The sequence below is a fragment of the Maniola jurtina genome, chromosome 11 (assembly GCF_905333055.1).
Source record: "Maniola jurtina chromosome 11, ilManJurt1.1, whole genome shotgun sequence".
NCBI classification, from domain to species: domain Eukaryota; kingdom Metazoa; phylum Arthropoda; class Insecta; order Lepidoptera; family Nymphalidae; genus Maniola; species Maniola jurtina.
In genome coordinates, this window is record NC_060039.1 from 14230462 (window position 1) to 14250509 (window position 20048).

The 20048-nt window shown below is 39.2% G+C and overlaps 2 protein-coding genes across 2 annotated transcripts; both read right to left on the minus strand.

Annotated features, from left to right (window-relative positions):
* Window positions 1–4918: 4918 nt before the first annotated feature.
* LOC123869860 (collagenase-like) lies at window positions 4919–8501 on the minus strand. Its single transcript, XM_045912936.1, has 5 exons — window positions 8262–8501; window positions 6933–7200; window positions 6443–6538; window positions 5810–6003; window positions 4919–5044 (listed from the first exon to the last, which is right to left on the minus strand). Exons 1-5 carry the CDS (start codon window positions 8454–8456, stop codon window positions 4940–4942), a joined length of 858 nt encoding a protein of 285 aa, XP_045768892.1. The 5' UTR covers window positions 8457–8501; the 3' UTR covers window positions 4919–4939.
* A 919-nt stretch (window positions 8502–9420) lies between these two features.
* LOC123869859 (collagenase-like) lies at window positions 9421–12725 on the minus strand. Its single transcript, XM_045912935.1, has 5 exons — window positions 12370–12725; window positions 11679–11946; window positions 11024–11119; window positions 10371–10564; window positions 9421–9544 (listed from the first exon to the last, which is right to left on the minus strand). The coding sequence occupies exons 1-5, from the start codon at window positions 12562–12564 to the stop codon at window positions 9440–9442; spliced, it is 858 nt and encodes a 285-aa protein (XP_045768891.1). The 5' UTR covers window positions 12565–12725; the 3' UTR covers window positions 9421–9439.
* Window positions 12726–20048: the final 7323 nt, after the last annotated feature.

Genomic DNA, 20048 nt, shown 5'->3' on the forward strand with positions numbered 1-20048 from the left:
GTGCGTGTGGTCTGCCAATACGTGCTTGGCCAGTGTGGTAGCTTCTCATTCTGAGAGGAGACTTGTGCTCAGTAGTGAGCCGGCGATGGGTTGATCCTGATGATGATGAATTTTAAACGTATTTTGTCAAAGTAAATAAGCTGAGTTCAAGCAGATAAAATATAAAGAAGGTGCGCCTAATGCATCATCCAAACCTGCGCGACAAAGCGACTACGATGCGGGAACCTCAGCCGCGCGGAGGGTCATCGCCTCCTACGATATTTAATGGTGCCATGCACACCTACGCGACTACATCTTTTTTTTTTCTACAGATACCTACTGAACCCTAAAAATAGTTTGACTATGGTTTGGGTTTGGGTTGATTGTTCGTGGCCTTTGGTTGACTGTTGTATATTATAATTGAATTGATGTTTTCTCGTTTAACTGTGATTATAATATTTTATAAATTAGAAACTCCGCGCCTACGATCCAAAGTATCGGAGTTTTCCAAAACATTATTTTCAAATAAATAATTATGTATCTAAGCAACGTCCATCTTGACAGCTTGACATTTGCCAATTGACATAATATTATGAACCTCTGTTACAATAGTGAAAGATCCCAGGGCCACCAGCCGTCACGTATTTTCTGACGAACGAAATGTGGACGATTGAGTAGTGTTAGTATGTACTAAGAACGCATGCCTACAGACCTGCTAGCTTGCTTAGACGGCCAATTTTCAGGTATCAGGTAATCAAGTACATAAAAACATTACTTACCTCATGTAAATTCTCCAATTTTTTTAATTTTTAGCTGATTTTTTTTTATATTAATAATTAATTGACATAAGTAAACTATAAGAGAGTGAGAGAGAAGTCAATATATCCTAATACATGTCTTACTCAGTCTCATGCGCGTAGATAATGATGCCTTCGCGCTCAAACCCACAGAGGCATTAAAATTGAATTTAGGGGATAATTGGATCTGGATCGGTCTGTCTTCTTGTAAAAGGTTTTAAAATAGTTGTCTGGTGGACATATATAAAAATGGAGCATCAGAATTTACGTGCAGTTAAGTAATTACTTATTTTGGGAGCTTTAAAGCGTCTGCAAAGCAATACGGCCGACGCGGGAAGTGTCTGGGAGTATTGGCGACATATTTTTAAGGATATTGCCTAAAATATACGTAAAAATCAGTTTGGAGAATTTACGTGAGGTAAGTAATGGTTTTATGTACCTTGATTATCAGATACCTGAAAATTGGCCGTCAAGCAAGCTAGCACGTAGGCTAGGCATGCTTTCTTACTACTTACTAACACAACTCAATCGTACATATTTCCTGTGTCAGAAAATACGTAACCTCTGGTGGTCCTGGGATAAAAGTAATAAGAAAACCAGAAAAGAGCTGATAACTTCCAAACGGCTGAACCAATTTTTTTGGATTATAGCTAAGAACACTCTCGATCAAGCCACCTTTCAAACAAAAAAAAACTAAATTAAAATCGGTTCATTCGTTTAGGCGCTACGAGGCCACAGACAGATACACAGATACACCGATACACAGATACACAGATACACAGATACACAGATACACACGTCAAACTTATAACACCCCTCTTTTTGGGTCGGGGGTTAAAAAAAAAGAAATTTTGGAAATCCCCACTTTTTTTCATGTAACATCCGTTAGGTCAATTTTGTTTCATATAAAATGTAGCCTATGTCACCCGGACCTTTACGACAAATCGATTGACACCTCATTCATCAAAATCGGCCCAGTAGTTTAGACGCTACGGTGGAACACACAGAATCTTAATACAAACATACATACATACATACATACATACATACTTACATAGACTGCTAAAATCATAACCCTTCCTTTTGGCTTTGCCGCAGTCGGGTAAAAAGTAGGTAGCCCTTGTGTGTTTCTGAGATGTAAGACACTTTCGCATTTATAACATTAGTATGGATATTATAGTTTTTTTTTTCAAATGTAAACACACACGGTCCTCCGCCTTCCTCATCCACCCGCTCCCCGCCACTTTCTCCAGGTCATCGGTCCAGCGGGCTGGAGGTCGTCAAATATAATAAGTCAGTTATATCTATCTATGTTCGCTGGACGAAATTCCATTTCAAACCAAATATTTTCACTGTCACAAAGAAATATATTACAAGTATAAATGTCTACTTATGCCTTATATCGGGAAATGGGAATATCGATGCCGCTTTTTGGAAACCTGCCAGTTTTTCACCCCGCTGAACTATTATCCTGCAGAAGCGAAGCGTGCTCCTCATACGGGCAATAAGGTATTGCCTTTTCAGTCTTTGAAAACAAATTATATTTTTGATGACTTTTATGGCTCTTCTTTTTTTTAAAATTCAGATACAAGTTAACCCTTGACTGCAATCTCACCTGGTGGTAAGTGATGATGCAGTCTAAGGTGGAGGCGGGCTAACTTGTAAGGGCATACCCGGGCATACCCCTTATTTTTTATTATATTTTTTTTATTAATTTGCACGTTAATTAATCCTTATTATTAATTAACCCTTGCATCCGTGCTCAGTAGTGACCCGGTGATGATCACGATGATGATGAATATTAGAGTAGATAATCTCACTGACCGCTCACAAAATAACACCACAAAATTAATCAATCAATCAATCAGCCTGTTTGCGTCCACTGCTAGACATAGGCCTACCCAAGAGCGCGCCACCAAACACGGTCCTCCGCCTTCCTCATCCACCCACTTCCCGCTAACTTCTTAAGGTCGTCAGTCCAGCGGGTTGGAGGTCGTCCCACATTGCGCTTGCTGATACGCGGTTTCACAAAATTATCAATGCATATTTTGTATTCAATCCAGCTCAAATATTCTTCTATGAAAATCAATATCGCCTTACTCTGATTTGTATAAAGGTATTAGGTCTCTCGGCTGCATTCAACTCTGAAGGGGCTTCACTTGACGGGATTCTAAATTGAGTTGTAAGTGCTCTATTGTTATGCAGATATTTGCTCTCCAATCTCCGAACCCTGGTTCAAGGAGCTTTGGGGATAGATTTGAGGTAAGTACGATAAGTATCTAATACTACTTACTCGTAAATGTATTATACCACAAAACACTAACTATTACCGCTACTTAGGTATATAAAAAATTTCAAAAGAAAAATAAAACCGACTTCAAAAACCACAAACACTAAAACTTTAGCTACACGTGTAATGTGCCACCTAGGTATGAAGTCGAGCGAGCATATTAAACAAAATTAGAAATCCAAGAGTGAAGCTTGCCCAACTTCATACCTAGGGTACATTACACGTGTAGCTAAATAAAAATTATTTTTTACTTTTTAGTGTTTGTGGTTTTTGAAGTCGGTTTTATTTTTATTTTCAAAATTTTTTATTTCACAATTTTTAGTGGCCCCACTGTACTATAATATTTGCCCAGTTAACACCCTACTGTTTACTAAGCACTGATCGCGAGCAATTTGCTCTTATCCATTGAGGAGTTCTGTTCTCCATCTCCAAGGATATTCATCAGATCTTCACCAAATTTATATGGGACCACCTGCATAGTATACCCTTTCAAACAAAAAAAAATCCAAATCGGTCCAGGGGTCTTTGAGTAATTGGGGAACATACATAAAAAAAAAAAAGATTCCAACGAATTGAGAACCTCCTCCTTTTTTGGAAGTCGGTTAAAAAAGCGACACTCACTCCCACCGCCAATTCATCGTCGCCTGCAACCTACTGGCATGACCATTGGCACTACGCTGGCACCACTCTGTTCTCATCCTGTTGTTACGCGAGCGAGAGGCACTGATGTTGCTTGTTGTTTTGCCCAAATCGTATACGACCAGCTGGGCGATTCAGAACACTGGATTCGGTAAGTTATCGTTCGATAAGTCGTATTTCATATAAGATAAGATGTAGATTCAGAACACTTGATTCGGTATTCGGTACGGTTCGGTACGTATCCTATTCGAACGATAACTTTATCGTTCGAATCGAGTGTCTGAATCGCCCAGCTTCCGTTTTTAGTAATAGCAGGTAATAAATCAGTTTACTTATATGGAGTGTCAGATGTATGGTATTAGTAGGAAGAGGTAAAAGACCGTATGATAAAAAGATACTGATTAGACTAGTTGTCAAACACCGGATTGCATGAGCTTTGTCTATGCGGAGTTTTATGTATTATCGTTGGTAGCTCAATACAAAAAGTGTATTGCGTCTGTCAACTACAATTACATCACGAGCTTTTAGTAAAGCTTTTTGCCAAAATGCTTTAAAAGGATTTGGCTGGTGTACTCTACGTGATTAAATGACCGAATGTGCTAAACTACTTTTTGTATATTTTGCCATTTTAAAACTTATCGCACTGAATACTTTTTTTGCACTTTTTTGTATAGGACTTTTGTCCGATACGGTTGATAACTTGCTATCTTATAACAATCGACATTATTTCCATTGATTTTTTTCACGTTTTAATACTTTCTATATAATTTTACTTCATCCTTAATAATTTAAAATAAGATACTTAACAGTTTTTATCTAAAAGACAAAAAACCATCATGATTAATCTACTTATCAATAGATAAGTTTAATCGCTTGATAATAACTTAATATCAATAATTTAGATATTGTATTTATAATGAAGATAACCTAGCCCTTGAATTGATTTTGTTATCGTTTTGGAAAACCATCGATCCTGTTTTACTGATTTGTCAAAATTATTAAAAAAATGGTTTCGTGTGGTTTCGTTACGTGGAATTTGTATTTTTATGGGACTATGGCATTCATAATGTGACCATAGGCAGATTTACTGTTAGTTTTACAACAGACACTGTTGTGACGGACGGAAAAAATCCCTGTAGTTGTATGTTTAAAGAAAAAAAACCTTTTTACTTAAGTTTATTTATTTGCTCATTAATTCAGTAGTTTAGACCATAAAGATTGATTAATTGTTAGCTTATAGGCGTTGACGGATCCAGGCGGCGAAAGATGTGACTCTGGTGAAAGCGACGGGGAATCCGCGGGTACAGCCACTGGAGTGACCGAAGGAAACGATTCCAATCTGTGGACAAAACATCATTTTGAAAATATCATCATCATCATCGTTAAGGGATATACGTCAACTGTTGGACAAAAAGCTCTTGTAGGGACTTCCACACGCCACGGTCTGCACTGTCTGGATCTGGATTCAATAACTCCTTGCGACGTGTTTGATGTCGTCTGTCCACCTAGTGGGTGCAGGTTTACCAACGCTACGCTTTCCAACGTGAGAACGCCATTCCAGCAACCTGATACCCCAACGTCATCGGTTTTTCATAAAATAATAACAACTTTTTTTTTAGCTTGGCATTGAGCTGCAATCAAACCTGCTGGCAAGTGATGATGCAGCCTAAGATGGAGTACATTTGCCTAAAAGATGCCTATTCGACCTTTATTTGACTGTAGCTATATTAAAAGTGGAGGAAAAACTGAAACCAGACGGTCTTTTAATATGGGTAGGTACCTTAAGTCAAGAGTGAATAAGCATCTTCTATGCAAGCGCGCTCCAACTTAGGCTGCATCATCACTTGCTAGCAGGTCTGTTCGCAACCAAGCGCTAGTCTAGCGACCTGCCCTGGCTTCGCATGGGTAGCTTATTAAAATTTTCGAAGACATCTCTAATTTTTTTGAAATAATATATAACCTATGTCACTCAGGAATAATGTAGCTCTCTACTGGTGACAGAATTCTTAAAATCGGTTCAGTAGTTCCAGAGATTACCTCCTGCAAACAAACTTACGAACTTTACCTCTTTATTATATTATGGTATAGATAAAAAATAAGTCACCAGTTCACGGTTGTTCCCAGAGCCGATGGCAAGAGGGCCACCAGAGTCGCCGGCGCAAGGGCTGCGACCACCAGATGCGCCCACGCAGATGTTAGAGGCCGTGACGGTACCGCCAAAGGTCTGTGCGCAGACCGCGTTGGTGATTACTTGTACGCTCAGTTGACTCAGGGCTTGGTTATTGGTGATGCCGTGTTCTATAATGAAAAAGTTGAGAGTGTTGGGTAGAAGCTGACGTTACTTTGCGGAAGTCTCTGATACAGAAGAAACAACAAGCTTCATCATAATTATAAACTGATAGACGTCCAGTGCTGTGAATCCACGGCTCACTTTTTACTCTGGTTCTCCTACGGATTTCCTCATTTCTGATTTAATCACCAAGAAAACCACCTTGCTTGGTGGCTAACTTTTCCTGCATGATACACATGGAGGAAAAACAAATCGCATGACGCATGGTGCACCAGACAGATTTGTCCGTTTCAGCGAAAGGAAAAAGGATGTCCTTTTTAAGTTATCGCGTCTCCAACTTTGTCTGTATCGTCAGATACCAGCCAGTGGAATTTCTGTCAAAGAAAACTTGTTGTTATCAAACAACACAGCATATACTCACATGCGGTGCTATAATAATGTACTCACGTGCACCATCTCCTGTTCTTCCAAACCCAGCAACCGTAGCATAGGTGCCGACATACTGGTTGGTTCCCGTTGGAATCGAGATACGATTGATGGCGTCTGAAATTGTATTATGGAAACGTGTCACTATGGAATTGGTAGTTTTACGATAGCAAACCCTTAAACATATGAGGAATTTTACTGTGACGGGAACTCCTCATAACACTTCTTTATCGTTAAATGCTCATGACAGAGCCATCGTGGTCATCACTGCAGTGCTGTGGCACGCTTCCATTGCTCCATTCCTATCTGATGGCTGCCTTTCTTGTATACTCATGTAAGGGGACGCCCATCGCACCCCTCACTTGGTCTGTCACAACACGTTTTGTGTCAAATGTTGACGAGTTGTAAATGGATAGTTAAAAACTATGGAAAGAAATGGCGAACTCTCAGGCATGCGGGTTTCCTCGTGATTATACTTAGGTAGTTTCTTTACTCAGGTAGTTATACTTACTGGTATATCCTACATGGTTAATAGTGATAATAGCGATATCGTTTGCAAGTGTGCGTGCATTATAGCTGGCGTGCACAGCAACCCTGTTGGTGTTCTGGCGAGTGCCGCCAGAGAAGAGGCGTACGGAACCCAGGACGACAGTGAGCTGGCGAGCCTGAGAGTTGCCATGCCTCCAGCAGTGGGCCGCAGTCACCAGCCTGGTGTTGCTGATGAGGGAAGACCCGCACACTGACTGCTGGTTGTTAGTCAGAGTGATCACCAGACCGCCCTGAACAGAGAGAAAGAAAAAAAATTATAGTTCTATCTAAAAAAAGATTAATCTACGAATTTTAATGACAGATACTAATACTATAAATTAACCGATGCCTGTGACTTCATTCGCGTGGATATACGTTTTTTTAAAAATCCCGTGGGAACTCTTTAATTTTCCGGGATAAAAGGAGCCTATGTATGTTACTCTCCAGGTCTTTAACCTTCTTCCGGATCCCTTAAATCCGGATTCGTTGCTCAGTTGTGACGTGAGTAAAAAGCAATAAACCAACAAACACACTATATATTATATTTATAATATAAGTCTGTCTGTTTTCACGGGCCATTTGCTCAACCGATTTTGATATTTCGTTTAGAGATAACTTTCATACCTGTTAATCTGTCGTTTATCCCAGAATAATCAAACAGTTCCCACGGGATTAGTAAAATCAAAAATGAACGCTGATGAAGTAGCAGGCTTCGTCTCACTGCTGGTTTCTTATTAAAAAGTTTCTAGTTAATTATCACTAAAAAGGAAATATTTTTTCGTACACAGCGATACTACATAATATATATTTTGTTTGTCTGTGTTCGTACAAAACTAAAAATATTTAAATTGAATGCTCTAAAATGCATTAACTCTGTGCAGGAATGTCTATGTAAAATTATAATTAGGTTACGTGGATACAGAGTTAAAATTTTCAGAACTGTGTGGAAAAAACAAAAACTGTAAGTAATAAAAAATTTTGGTGAATATTTTTTGTCGCAAAAATATTTCTTTTAACAGCCCGCGACTTCATCCGTGTGGACCACCTCTATTTTACACTCTTAGGGGTTGAATTTTCGCTAATCCTTTCTAAGCAGGTATCTACGTCATAATACCGCGCTGAAATCTGCGTGCCAAATTTCAGCGCGATCCAGTTTAAGCTGTCTGTTAAGTACGAGTAGATCAATCAATCAATCACCTTTTCTTTTATCTTAAGTAGGCATTACTTAGAATATATTATTAGTAATTGTTAGTAAAAACCTAAGGATTTAAATGTCTATAAAATCAGGGTCCTGTTTTGAATGTCAACATACCAAATGAGGGTTAGATCCAAGTCCTGCGGCTGATCCACCTGCTACCCTGGCTCCGTCGAAGTCCATGGCATCCTCAGCAGCCTTGATGCGAGTAGCTGCCGCAATGCCGAACTCCTCGTGATAATCTTGCATGATAGGAGCATCCTCGGCTGAGGCAGCCAAGACCAGACTGACGAAGACCAGGATTACTTTCATGTTGAAGACTGAATATGCTGTTTCGTTGCATAGGTATCTATTTATACTATTTAACTACCGGTTATTGGCGTTATGTAGACCATTTAATCACTAATTATCTGAAGGTTAAACCGTAAACAAGGACTCCGGATGTTGACTCAATAAAAAAACATTTTTATCTATTAAAGATTAATAAAAGGAAGAAGTGGTTAGGAAGCGGTGATAACCTAATGGTTAAGCTTCGGCTTTTTTACTTAGAGGTTTTGTGTTCGATCATTTCTGACTTTTCGCAGTTATATGAGTTTGATATTTGAGAAATGTACATGAATTATTTATGACGTCCCATAATATCACTATTTCATACACGCTAAATTCTAAGCGCGCTAATATTTCCAATTTCATACTTTGACTTGACTAGTTGGCATCTTCCCTATTAGTTGTAGATTTTTTCAATAGTTAAAGCATCCAAGGAATCAATCAATGTCATTAGTTTGTTATCAAAATACTATAATTTTATTTTATCAAAACGTCTAGTCATTTCATTGCTAAACGCCGTTGAATGATTAGATAAATTAAACCAATGATTATAGTATCTTTTGTGCAGTCATAGTAAACTGAAGTGAATGTTATAATTTGACAATAAATAATTGATATTCATATAAACAAGTGTGTCGTTATTATTTTGACGGCCTCCCTGGCGCGGAAAACATCGTAAGGAAATCAGCATGCCTGAGAGTGATGAATGATGATGATTTTTTATGATCATAGATATTAGTTTCTAGAATACGTCTGCAAAATTTCATAGACTTTGGTTGCTTAATATTCAAATGAAATTGGAACTACGATTGTATGAAACGAGTGACGGAGAGAGCCCTCTTAACAATTTGATTGTAATGAGTATTGTAAATAATTGAGAGAAAATTGTATTAATATAATTTTATTAAAAAGTGATTGACGTGTAATAAATACTTATGAATAAATGATTTTTGATTATTATTAACTATTTATATGCGTTGACGGATCCAGGCGGCGAAAGATGTGACTCTGGCGAAGGCAGCGGGGAACCCGCGTGTACATCCACTGGAGTGACCGAACGATACGACTCCAATCTGTGGACAAAGTACCAATTCGTAAACTATTGGATGTCAGACGAAAAACATTAGGTATCCATTTGAACGGATTCAAAAGCAGACAGTCCGACTTTGGACAAGTCGAAGAGTTTCCACGGGATTTTTAAAAACCTAAATCCACGCGGATTAAGTCGCGGGCATCATCTAGTTAAAAATAAATGTTAGAGTAATGAGCTTAATAGCTATCATTCAGTGCTAGACACTGAGTTAGCAAATCAGTAGGCAGGATTTGCGGAGACTTTTAGACTTTGCGCGTTCCGTCAAATCTGTTGCTGGTTGTCTATATCCGCAGAACACCTATATCCAAAACGAGGAGTGGTTTGATTTTCCCCCACTCTCCCTGTTCTACAAACGCACTGCATGCCACCAAACGTAATTATTTGGTGGCACCTTTGGTTTCTACACGGCATCGTACCGGAACGCTAAATCGCTTGGCGACACGACTTTGCCATTAGGGTGATGACTAGCCACGGCTGCAGCCTCCCACCAGACCAGACCAGAGATTTAGAAATCATATAATTCCAAACCCCGCCGGGAATCGAACCCGTGACCACCCACTAATAAGACCACAGCGCTTACCACTGCACCAGGGAGGTCATCCAAAAAGTTTTTTATTTGTTTCAATTACAAGTTAGCCGTTGACTACCATTTCACCTGATGGTTAGTGATGATGCAGTTTAACATGACTACGTCTAGAGTGGACTACGATTGACAGGAATGTGAACACCGATGTTCTTTGGAATGGAACACGTTGTTACTATGAAGTGCCGCATCTATTTTTTCAAAGTAAAAGTCTAATGCTCACCAATTGACGGTTGTTTCCAGAGCCAATAGCGAGAGGGCCGCCGGAGTCGCCGGGGCAGGGGCTGCGGCCGCCGTGGGTGGCGACGCAGAGGGTGGACGCGATGATGCTGTTGCCGAAGGTCTGCGCGCACACCGCGTTGGTTATGACTTGCAGGCTCAGTTGACTCAGGGCTTGGTTGTTCGTGATGCCGTGTTCTAAAACAACAAAATTCAAAGTATTGTGTAGAAGCAGGTGCTCCTTTGTAGAGAGTCCATGATAATGTCCTACCTCCCTGTAGCGTACCTACTATACGTATCTCATACACTTTCAGGAGGGGAGGGGAGGTCTTGGTCTCTACCATGTCTTCTGTATAATTCTCATCATCATCATCAGCCTGTGGGCGTCCAATGTTGGACATAGATCTTCCCTAAAGAGCGCACCCACATCCCACCAATTTGTGGACAAGGCTATTCGTCTGTGTCCATAGATGAGGCCGGGAAGGACACATTGGTTAAAGACATCGTTTTCAGGTGTTGAGAAACTGGCGATGAGAAGACTTGACTTAATTTTTCAAAAGCTGCCCAACCTAGCCGAATTCTTCTGTTGGCTTCCTCGTCGAAATTGCTGTATAGTTCCAATTCTGAGTAATTCAGTATAATGACTCTAATACTCACGTGTACCATCTCCAGTTCTTCCGAACCCAGCGACTGTAGCCCAGGTTCCCACGTACTGGTTGGTTCCCGTTGGGATCAAGATACGGTTGATGTTGTCTGAAATTATATTATTATGAATACGTAGAACGTGATGACTTGGCACTACAATACAAGGAGATGATTCCCTGTGTCAGCAATTAGAAAGATTTGTTCAGGGTTCATCTCCATCTCAAAAGGACCCTTATAGGATCACTTCGATATCTGTCTGTTTGTCTGTAGTGTTTGTCAAGAACGGTCAAGGGAATCAAAACTTATAGAGTACCTACTTCCCATTGACCTAGAATCATGAACTTTTGCAGGTAGTAAGTAGGCAAGTGAAGCAAAAAATATCTCGACACAAGCTCGAATCTGCGAGAAACATTAGTAATGGACGGTGAATACGATCGTCACGTGACAACCACGCTTTTCTGAGACAGCAGGACAGCCAGAGCGAGGTGACGGGGTACTACTACTGTTTCGCGAATTTTTCCACACAATCATTTCTTGATTCCTATTTTTTATTTCATGACTCTTCAAATGATTGAAATGGATAGTACTGCTCAAGGCGATTCACTTAGCCACGTTTCTAAAACCACTAAAATTTCACCGTGTATGGATAAATAGATAGGATACTTACTGGTATATCCTACGTGGTTAATAGTGATAATAGCGATATCGTTTGCGAGTGTGCGTTCATTGTAGCTGGCGTGCATAGCAACCCTGTTGGTGTTCTGGCGATTCCCACCAGAGAAGAGGCGTACGGAACCCAGTACGACAGTGAACTGGCGAGCCTGAGAGTTGCCATGCCTCCAGCAGTGGGCCGCAGTCACCAGCCTGGTGTTTGTGACGAGGGAAGACCCGCACACTGACTGCTGGTTGGTAGTCAAAGTGATCACCAGACCGCCCTGAATAAATGAAAGATTTTATGAAAATGCATTAGAGAAAAGAGAATTGTATTTTAAAAAGTGAAGACAAATTCGTACGCTTGTGTGTGTGACACATAAGCGTAGCGACACAGACTGCATAGATATTGGTGCGGGTTTTTTTTTAATTCATTATAGGCAAGCGCTTGACCACAATCACATTTGATGGAAAGTGATGATGTGGCCTAAGATGGGACGCGTTTACCTAGAAGATGCCTATTCACTCTTGTTTTAAAGATACCCGGATTGTATTTGGTGGGAAACACAACTTATTTACTTAGTTGGTTTACACAACTTTTGACATCTGTGAGCGTACTTCAAGAAAAGGTTGGAATAAGTAGAGTGGAAAGAAAAGATATCGCAATCACTTTCAAAATATGAAAGGTTTTTTGGCTGTTAACATACCACATGAGGGTTGGATCCGAGTCCTGCGGCTGATCCACCAGCTACCCTGGCTCCGTCGAAGTCCATGGCATCCTCAGCAGCCTTGATGCGAGCGGCTGCTTCAATGCCGAACTCCTCGTGATAATCTTGCATAATAGGAGAATACTCGGCTGAGGCAGCCAAGGCCAAACCGACGAAGACCAGGAATACTTTCATTTTGGAGACTGAATATGCTTCTCCATTGCAAATGGTATCTATATATACTGCTTACACACATAATGCATCACCTACCAAATCAATAATTTTATCTTAATATAAGATTAAATTGTCAACAAGACTTACAACAAGATGTTGGCTGAATAAAAATATGTTTATCTATATTCAAGACTAGCTTTTGGCCGCGGCTTCGCACGTGGTACATAATGTGTATATATCGCACCCCTAGCTCAAAACTATTTCTAATAAAATAAAAAACATTTTTTACTAGAAAATTAGAAAAAGTGTTTGGAAATATTTTTAGAACTTTTAGCAGGATTAATATCATTGTGTTTTGGATACTACTTTTGCATTGTTACTATAGTTTTTCGTACAGATATAATTATCGAGTCAGGAATCAGAAATTTATTAGTACAAATCATATGGATTGAGGTTATAAGTATGTCAAGAGGCAAGATATTTCAGATGAAACCATTTTGATTTAAGCATTGTGATATAATTTATAGCATAGGTTAGTGGTAACTTCTGGATAAAGTAGCTTTCTAATAGTGAAATAATTATTAAAATCAGTTTAGTAGTTTTAGAGTTTATCGATTACCAACAAACCGACATATCTTTCCTCTTTACACTTTAATATTAAGTGCCTACAGATTACGATTAAAAATAAAAGATTTTATATAATTGGAATGTTAATTCGCTGTAGATTTTTGTATTTTCCAATTTCCAGTGGAAAAACCATGCAATCAATAATTAACAATAATAATTAATGTCATTAGGTGTATTATCTAAATACCTAAGATTTTATTTTATCAAAAACGTCCAGTAAATTATTTGATAAAACACGTTGATGAATGAAACTTATGATTAGGTCTTAGTATCTTTTGTGTTTTGGTGCTGTCATAGTAAACAGAGGTGAATGTTATGTGACAATTTAGTTGGAGGAGAAAGGGGAATATTAGATATTAGCATTATATTATTAGCCACATAAAGTCATTCGTTTTCGCTTAAAAAAATCCAGCCAAGTTCGAGTCAGACTCGCGCACCGAGGGCTCGGTACTCGGGTATTTTTCCGACATTTTGCACGATAAATCAAAAACTATTTTGCATAAATGAAAAATAAAAAACTGTTTACAGAATGTAAGCCCTGTCATATTAGGATACCCCACTTGCTATAGTTATATACTTTGAAAATTGAAAATCTATACATATAATAAAATTGTAGAAAAGTGGTGTCTGTACAATGGAAATATATAAAAAAAAAGTAGCAGGGGTTGTTATTATATCGATGCCGAACCCGAAATTGTAATTAATTTTTTTTTGTCTGTTTGTCTGTTTGTCTGTGTGTTTGTGCACGCTAATATCAGAAACGGCTTATTCGATTTAGATACGGTTTTCACTAATATATTCTAGTAAGCTTCACTTAACATTTAGTGTTTATTTCATGTCAATCGGTTCATAAATAAAAAAAGTTATGTCAATTTAAAGAATCACGGCGAACATTTTTAACGTACATGCTGCCCGAAAAGTCACTATTCCAAGCGAACGAAGTCGCGGGCACAGCTAGTACTAATTATAATTTGTTCATGAACACATTTTAATTTTTTTTTGTGATGTAACCACAATTTCACTGTTTTCGGATTTTTTCCTTTAGGTACTGGTGCTATTATAATACCTACCTACCTGCCAAATTTCATGATTCTAGGTCACCGGGAAGTACCCTATAGGTTTTCTTGACAGACACGACAGACAGACACACAACAAAGTGATCCTATAAGGGTTACGTTTTCCTATTGAGGAACGGAATACTAAAAATGCAAAACAGGCATCCGTTAATTTCGTCGATTTCGGCAAAGGTTGAGCCGACGTGGATTGGATTGCGTCGCGTGATGTGGGTCGGAGATTAAGGAGTTTGATGTCCTATTTAAAGAGAAAACGCCCCGTAATGTTCTGAATGCGGGCTTCTCCAGATAAGCGGGTAATCAGGGGAATTTAGAGTCTTAATAGCGCAACGGTGGAACGGGGTGGAAGGTAGGTAGAAAATTGGTGATGACAGGCTCTCAAAATAATATCTTCTAAATATGTATTAAAACACGCCAAATTGAGAATCTCCTTCTTTTTGGAAGTCAGTCAAATAAAATGAACGGTCAAGTGCGAGTCGGGCTCGCACACAAAGGGTCCCGTACCATCGTTCAAGCAATAACACTTTTAAATATTTTGATTCCCCTTGTCTTCACAGACACGACAGACAGACAGGCAAGGAAGTGATCGTATAAGGGTTTCTTTATTAATGTCACTCTGTTGTGTGTCTGTCTGCCTGTCTGTCCGTCTACATGTCACAGGTTTTTAGCTTGTAGACCTGAAATATCGGTATATTATGTACTGCATACTGTATTTAAACAACAAATACAAAAACATCGATTTATAAAATAGTAAGCTGTGACCAAAACAAACGAACATTTTTTGAGTTTTTCTTTTACGGTTTATTGCGATGTTCTAGCTCGAAAAATAATATTTCGTACACTCAAAATATGATAACCATGTACGGAACCATAAAAGAGTAAGGCCAGACTCGCACTTGGCTGGTTTTAACAATATTTAAAAAAAAATATTGGACCTAAAATATTGTTAATTTGGACCACGAGGCATCACTCAAATGAGTGGGAGTGCTTCAGTTCATTTAAACACGAACTACGAGTAGTTCTGAAATAGAACTAGCTCTTAATTGCAATCCCACGCGCGAAGGCATTCGTCTCTTCGTTATAAACTCGGGCTAGGTATGAGTCGAGCTACATTAATGAACGAACTCTCAAATTGAAGGAACTATAGCTGAGTTACCCCGGCTTCAAACGTATCTTTAATACAGGATGTAACCCGAACACTAGAAAAAACGAAGGCTGTTACTGATAATAATTACTGATAAGATACCATAAAAAAAAACTACGAAAAAAAGTTTTTAAAAAATCCTGTAGTTTTGAAAGTATAAAACATCTGACTGACTGATAGAGGTCAACGAACGTTCCGTAAATAGGTCACTCGAAGTCAATGCCGCGTCGTAGATGGGGCATTCACCTGAATTTTGCACGCTATACAATGCGGGTTTGAAAAATATAAATCACTGAAACTACAAGATAGGGCTAGTGGTTATTGGCATTGGATTGTGTTAAGGTAGTATAATAACAACTCTAGGTTTTTGCTAGTGTTCTGGTTACAGCCTGTAGATGTCACCGACAGTCCTCTGTCTAGGGAGGCAGAGGAAACACAAACGCAAACCTAACCCTATAAAAGGTGTTAATGTAATGGGATGCTTGTGTCCTGATATAACTTCCACCACCTCAGTTCACCTCAGTCCATAAGTAGTTTGTTAGTTTTGCGTTGACTCCATAATAATTAGGTAAGCTTGCCTCTTTTGTCAGTCTGTAGTATGAAGCATAACCCATTGACTCAGTGTTGTATCATGTACAGTGTACACATATATAATCCTTTAGAAGTTTAGATCTTTAATATCCGGCGCAATGAGGCCAAATCTTCAATATGTGGAGCTGTATTTCATATTCAGAAAATATCGTACCATTTACGAGTAGGTATACATATATTATGTAAGTATGTAAGCCGAAAGATTTAATATAATGTTAAGGAACGTTCAAAGATTAGTAGGTATACCTATTATATAGATACTAATAGTTTTATAGCTACCTAGCTACAGCCTCGACGTTTTATAACTACCTTACATACCTTACATATTACTGTATTGTCAACTGCATTATCAGGCTATTTGGATGAATAGTATTTGTTGTAAATATTTTTTATGAATAACTAGTGTTAATACTCATGGCTGAAAGGTTTGGAATTCTCTTCCGTGATCTGCATTTCCTACCAATAACAATCCAGACATAGGCATCTTCTAGTTTAACGCATTTGACCACATCATCACTTTCCATCAGACGTGGTGTGAGTGTGGTCAAGCGCGTGCCTATAATGAATTAAAAAATCATTAAAAAATAGGTAGGCACTCCGTTGAAGGCTAAAGGAAAGTTTATTGACAGGTTTACTGGTAAAGTATGCCGATTCAACACGTAAACGTTAAGTCCTAAATTGCGTGGTGCCATTAACAGGAATTTATCCCCACGTCGCAGCCCGAGGGGGTTGTAAATCGAGTGCCCGTTTAAGAGGCTATTAGGTGCTCACTAACCATCCAACGGAGTCTATACAACTTTATTGAGAGTTGAAAACAATCAGGTAAAGGGGCAGTGTTTATAGTATGTATTATAGGCACCCTACAGAGTTGAGATGGAGTTGAGAGCTTTTTCGAAGATAAGTTTGGAACTCTCGTCATAGTTTTGAACTGAGGAGATTGATTAAGACAAGACAAAATAATATTCTTAGTTACAACTAGCTGTGCCCGCGACTTCGTTCGCGTGGAATAGTGGCTTTTCGGGCGAGGCGTGTAGTACGTACTCTGTACGTTAAAAATGTTCGCCGTGATTCTTTAAATTGACATTACTTTTTTATTTATGAACCGATTGACATGAAATAAACACTAAATGTTAAGTGAAGATTACTACAATATATTAATGAAAACCGTATCTAAATCGAATAAGCCGTTTCTGATATTAGCGTGCACAAACACACAGACAAACAGACAAACAGACAAAAAAAAAATTAATTACAATTTCGGGTTCGGCATCGATATAATAACAACCCCTGCTATTTTTTTTTATATATTTCGATTGTACATGTCGGATCGAGCCGAGGATTGTTTAAGAATTGATGAAGGCAGGTGAAGATCCTTAGGGTCTGCTTCGATCACTAGGCGATCTTCAGACGTGTTAAGAACAATACTTCCGTTTACTGCATGTCACAACTACCAGCGTAACTAGGTAAACCTAACCTAACCTACCTAGACCGGCTCCTCCACCCCTTACACCGGTCCCAAACCAACCATCTAACCTAACCACCACAATAACAACTCGTTTAACCAACAGTACCACTTTAGGTAACCACTACTCTAAAACCTACAGTACGACAGACTATTCCTACTGAGAAGTGTCCTCGGCAACAACCGGACGAATAATGCCTCGCTACGCACAGCGTGTCTGATTTTATAGTCCAACGACGACAGTGGGGAGATGACGTAATGCTCAGTGAGCAAAGTATTGACAGCTAAAAGTCGGTACCGCCGACATACAGACACCACTTTTCTACAATTTTATTATATGTTGTATAGATAAGATTGGTGATCTACATATGCGACTTCTTGGCTCCGCCTCAAGAAAGTTCAAAAGTCGTTTGTGGGAATGAGTATGATCTTTTATACGTAATAATTTTTTCAGAAAAAACATATTAAACAATCAAAGATTTTAGAAATGATAAAATAGTGTGGACTTGACTTGCAGCTCGCTACAGCAATACGCGGGACTGCAGATAAGTTTAAACATAGTTTATAGTATTTATTGTAGATCGAGTCCAACTCACTAACCGATTTTTATTTATCTGGTGAGAGGCTTCGGCCGTGGCTAGTTACTACCCTACTGGCGAAGTTGTGCTGCCAAGCGATTTCACGTTCCGGTACGATGACGTGTAGAAACCAAAGGGAGGAATTAAAACTGCCACACCCGTTCTTGGTTAGCTCGTTTTTATTTTAGACTGTTACATCACTTACCACCAGGTGAGATTGCAGCCAAGGGCTGACTTGTATCTGAATAAAAAAAATAGTTTAAGTGTCATATAACCGAATTTAGTTAGGAAAAGTTTTTTCCATTCCATCAGCCTGTATGCGTCCACAGCTGGACATAGGCCTTTCCAAGAGCGCGCCACAAAACACGGTCCTCCGCCTTCTTCATCCACCCGTTCCCCGCTACCGTCTTCAGGTCATCGGCCCAGCGGGCTGGAGGTCATCCCACACTAGTACCCGGCACGCAGCAGCTCCACTCCAGAACACGCCTGCCCCATCGGCCGTCGGTTCTGCGGCAGGCATGACCTGCCCATTGCCACTTCAGCTTGCTAATCCTTTGAGCTATTTCGGTCGCTTTTGTTCTTCTGCGAATTGCCTCCATCCGGCCGTACAAAAAGTAACATAATACAAATAAGATGGCCTGCCATGTTAAAGTAACAGTGAATTGCGTGTTGCCATTAATATAAATTTAGTCGCACGCTGTGTCCCCGGGGTCTTGTTAATCGAGATGTCGTCGTTTAGGATGCCACTGCTAAGTATAACGTTAACTAACTGTGTAATTTTGTCGCCAACAATTACATGTTTCTGGTTTCAGACCCTTAACGATAGGGATAAATCTAGGAGAAAAAAACTAGGAAAAGTATGCTCCTGGAAAAAGCAAGACAATCGAAAATTATGTAATTAAATGATAAAAGATGCCTCACAGGTCACTTCAGCAATGCGCAGGACTACAGTTATCTACTTATACGTTGGTACATGGCATAATATTAGGTATTGCAAATAAGAAATTTAAAAAACCGGCCAAGTGCGAGTCACACTCGTGTACCGATGGTTCCGCACTTGGGCATTTTTTCCTACATACATATTTTGTCATAGGTCTGCAAAGCAACCAAAATAAGCGTATTGTTGTGAAATAAAAAAGTACTTAATTGAAAAAAATAATTAAAAACACGACTGGTCTGCCATACTTAATGAATTTAAAAAAAAACATCTGTCACTCGAGAAAACAAAACTGTTCGGACATTTAGAAGTTATGGTGGGATAAAAACTCGCATACGTACTTACATGAACCCTGAAAATATTACTACACTTCTTTTTGGGCAGTCGTGCACTAATCGAGTTTCATGTCAGATTACCAAAGCAAATAAACATAATCCGATTCTAACAGAGAATAACAAAGGTCTTTTATTTCAGAATAGCTCCGACAGGACAGTATAAATTATAAATCTTCCAAAACCTTTTGTAAGATACGCAGTATCTGTGTGCTTAGTATGAGATTTTACGTCACCAATGTTACATTTCACGTTGTAAGAAAACGTCGAGGCTTCACTTACACAAGCAAGCGTCAAGTGTTACATTACATTTGTCGCTAGGTAGGATATGAAACATCTAAGTCTAATATTTGACAGATGAGATTCCTCACTCAAGTGTAAGTTCACTCTGCCAATGTTGACAGAGTTTAAAAATCGAAACCATAGAGGTAGTATTCATTCAGCTCGAAACACAATATGGTCAGATTAGAATCGACCTAAAGATTCTTGAATAGCAGTGATAGCCTAGTGGTAGAAACGTCGACCTCCTATTCGGGAGGTCGGGTGTTTGATCCTGGGCACGCACCTCTAACTTTTCGGAGTTATGTAGGTACGTTTTAATGATTTACATATCACTTGCTTTGTCGGTGGAGGAAAACATAGTGAGAAAACCTGCTTGCCTGTTCTCGAAGGTCTCAAAGGGATGTGAAGTCTGGCAATCTGCACTTAGCTCGCGTAGTGGATCCGTACTCAGTAGTGAGCCGGCGATGGATTGAATATGA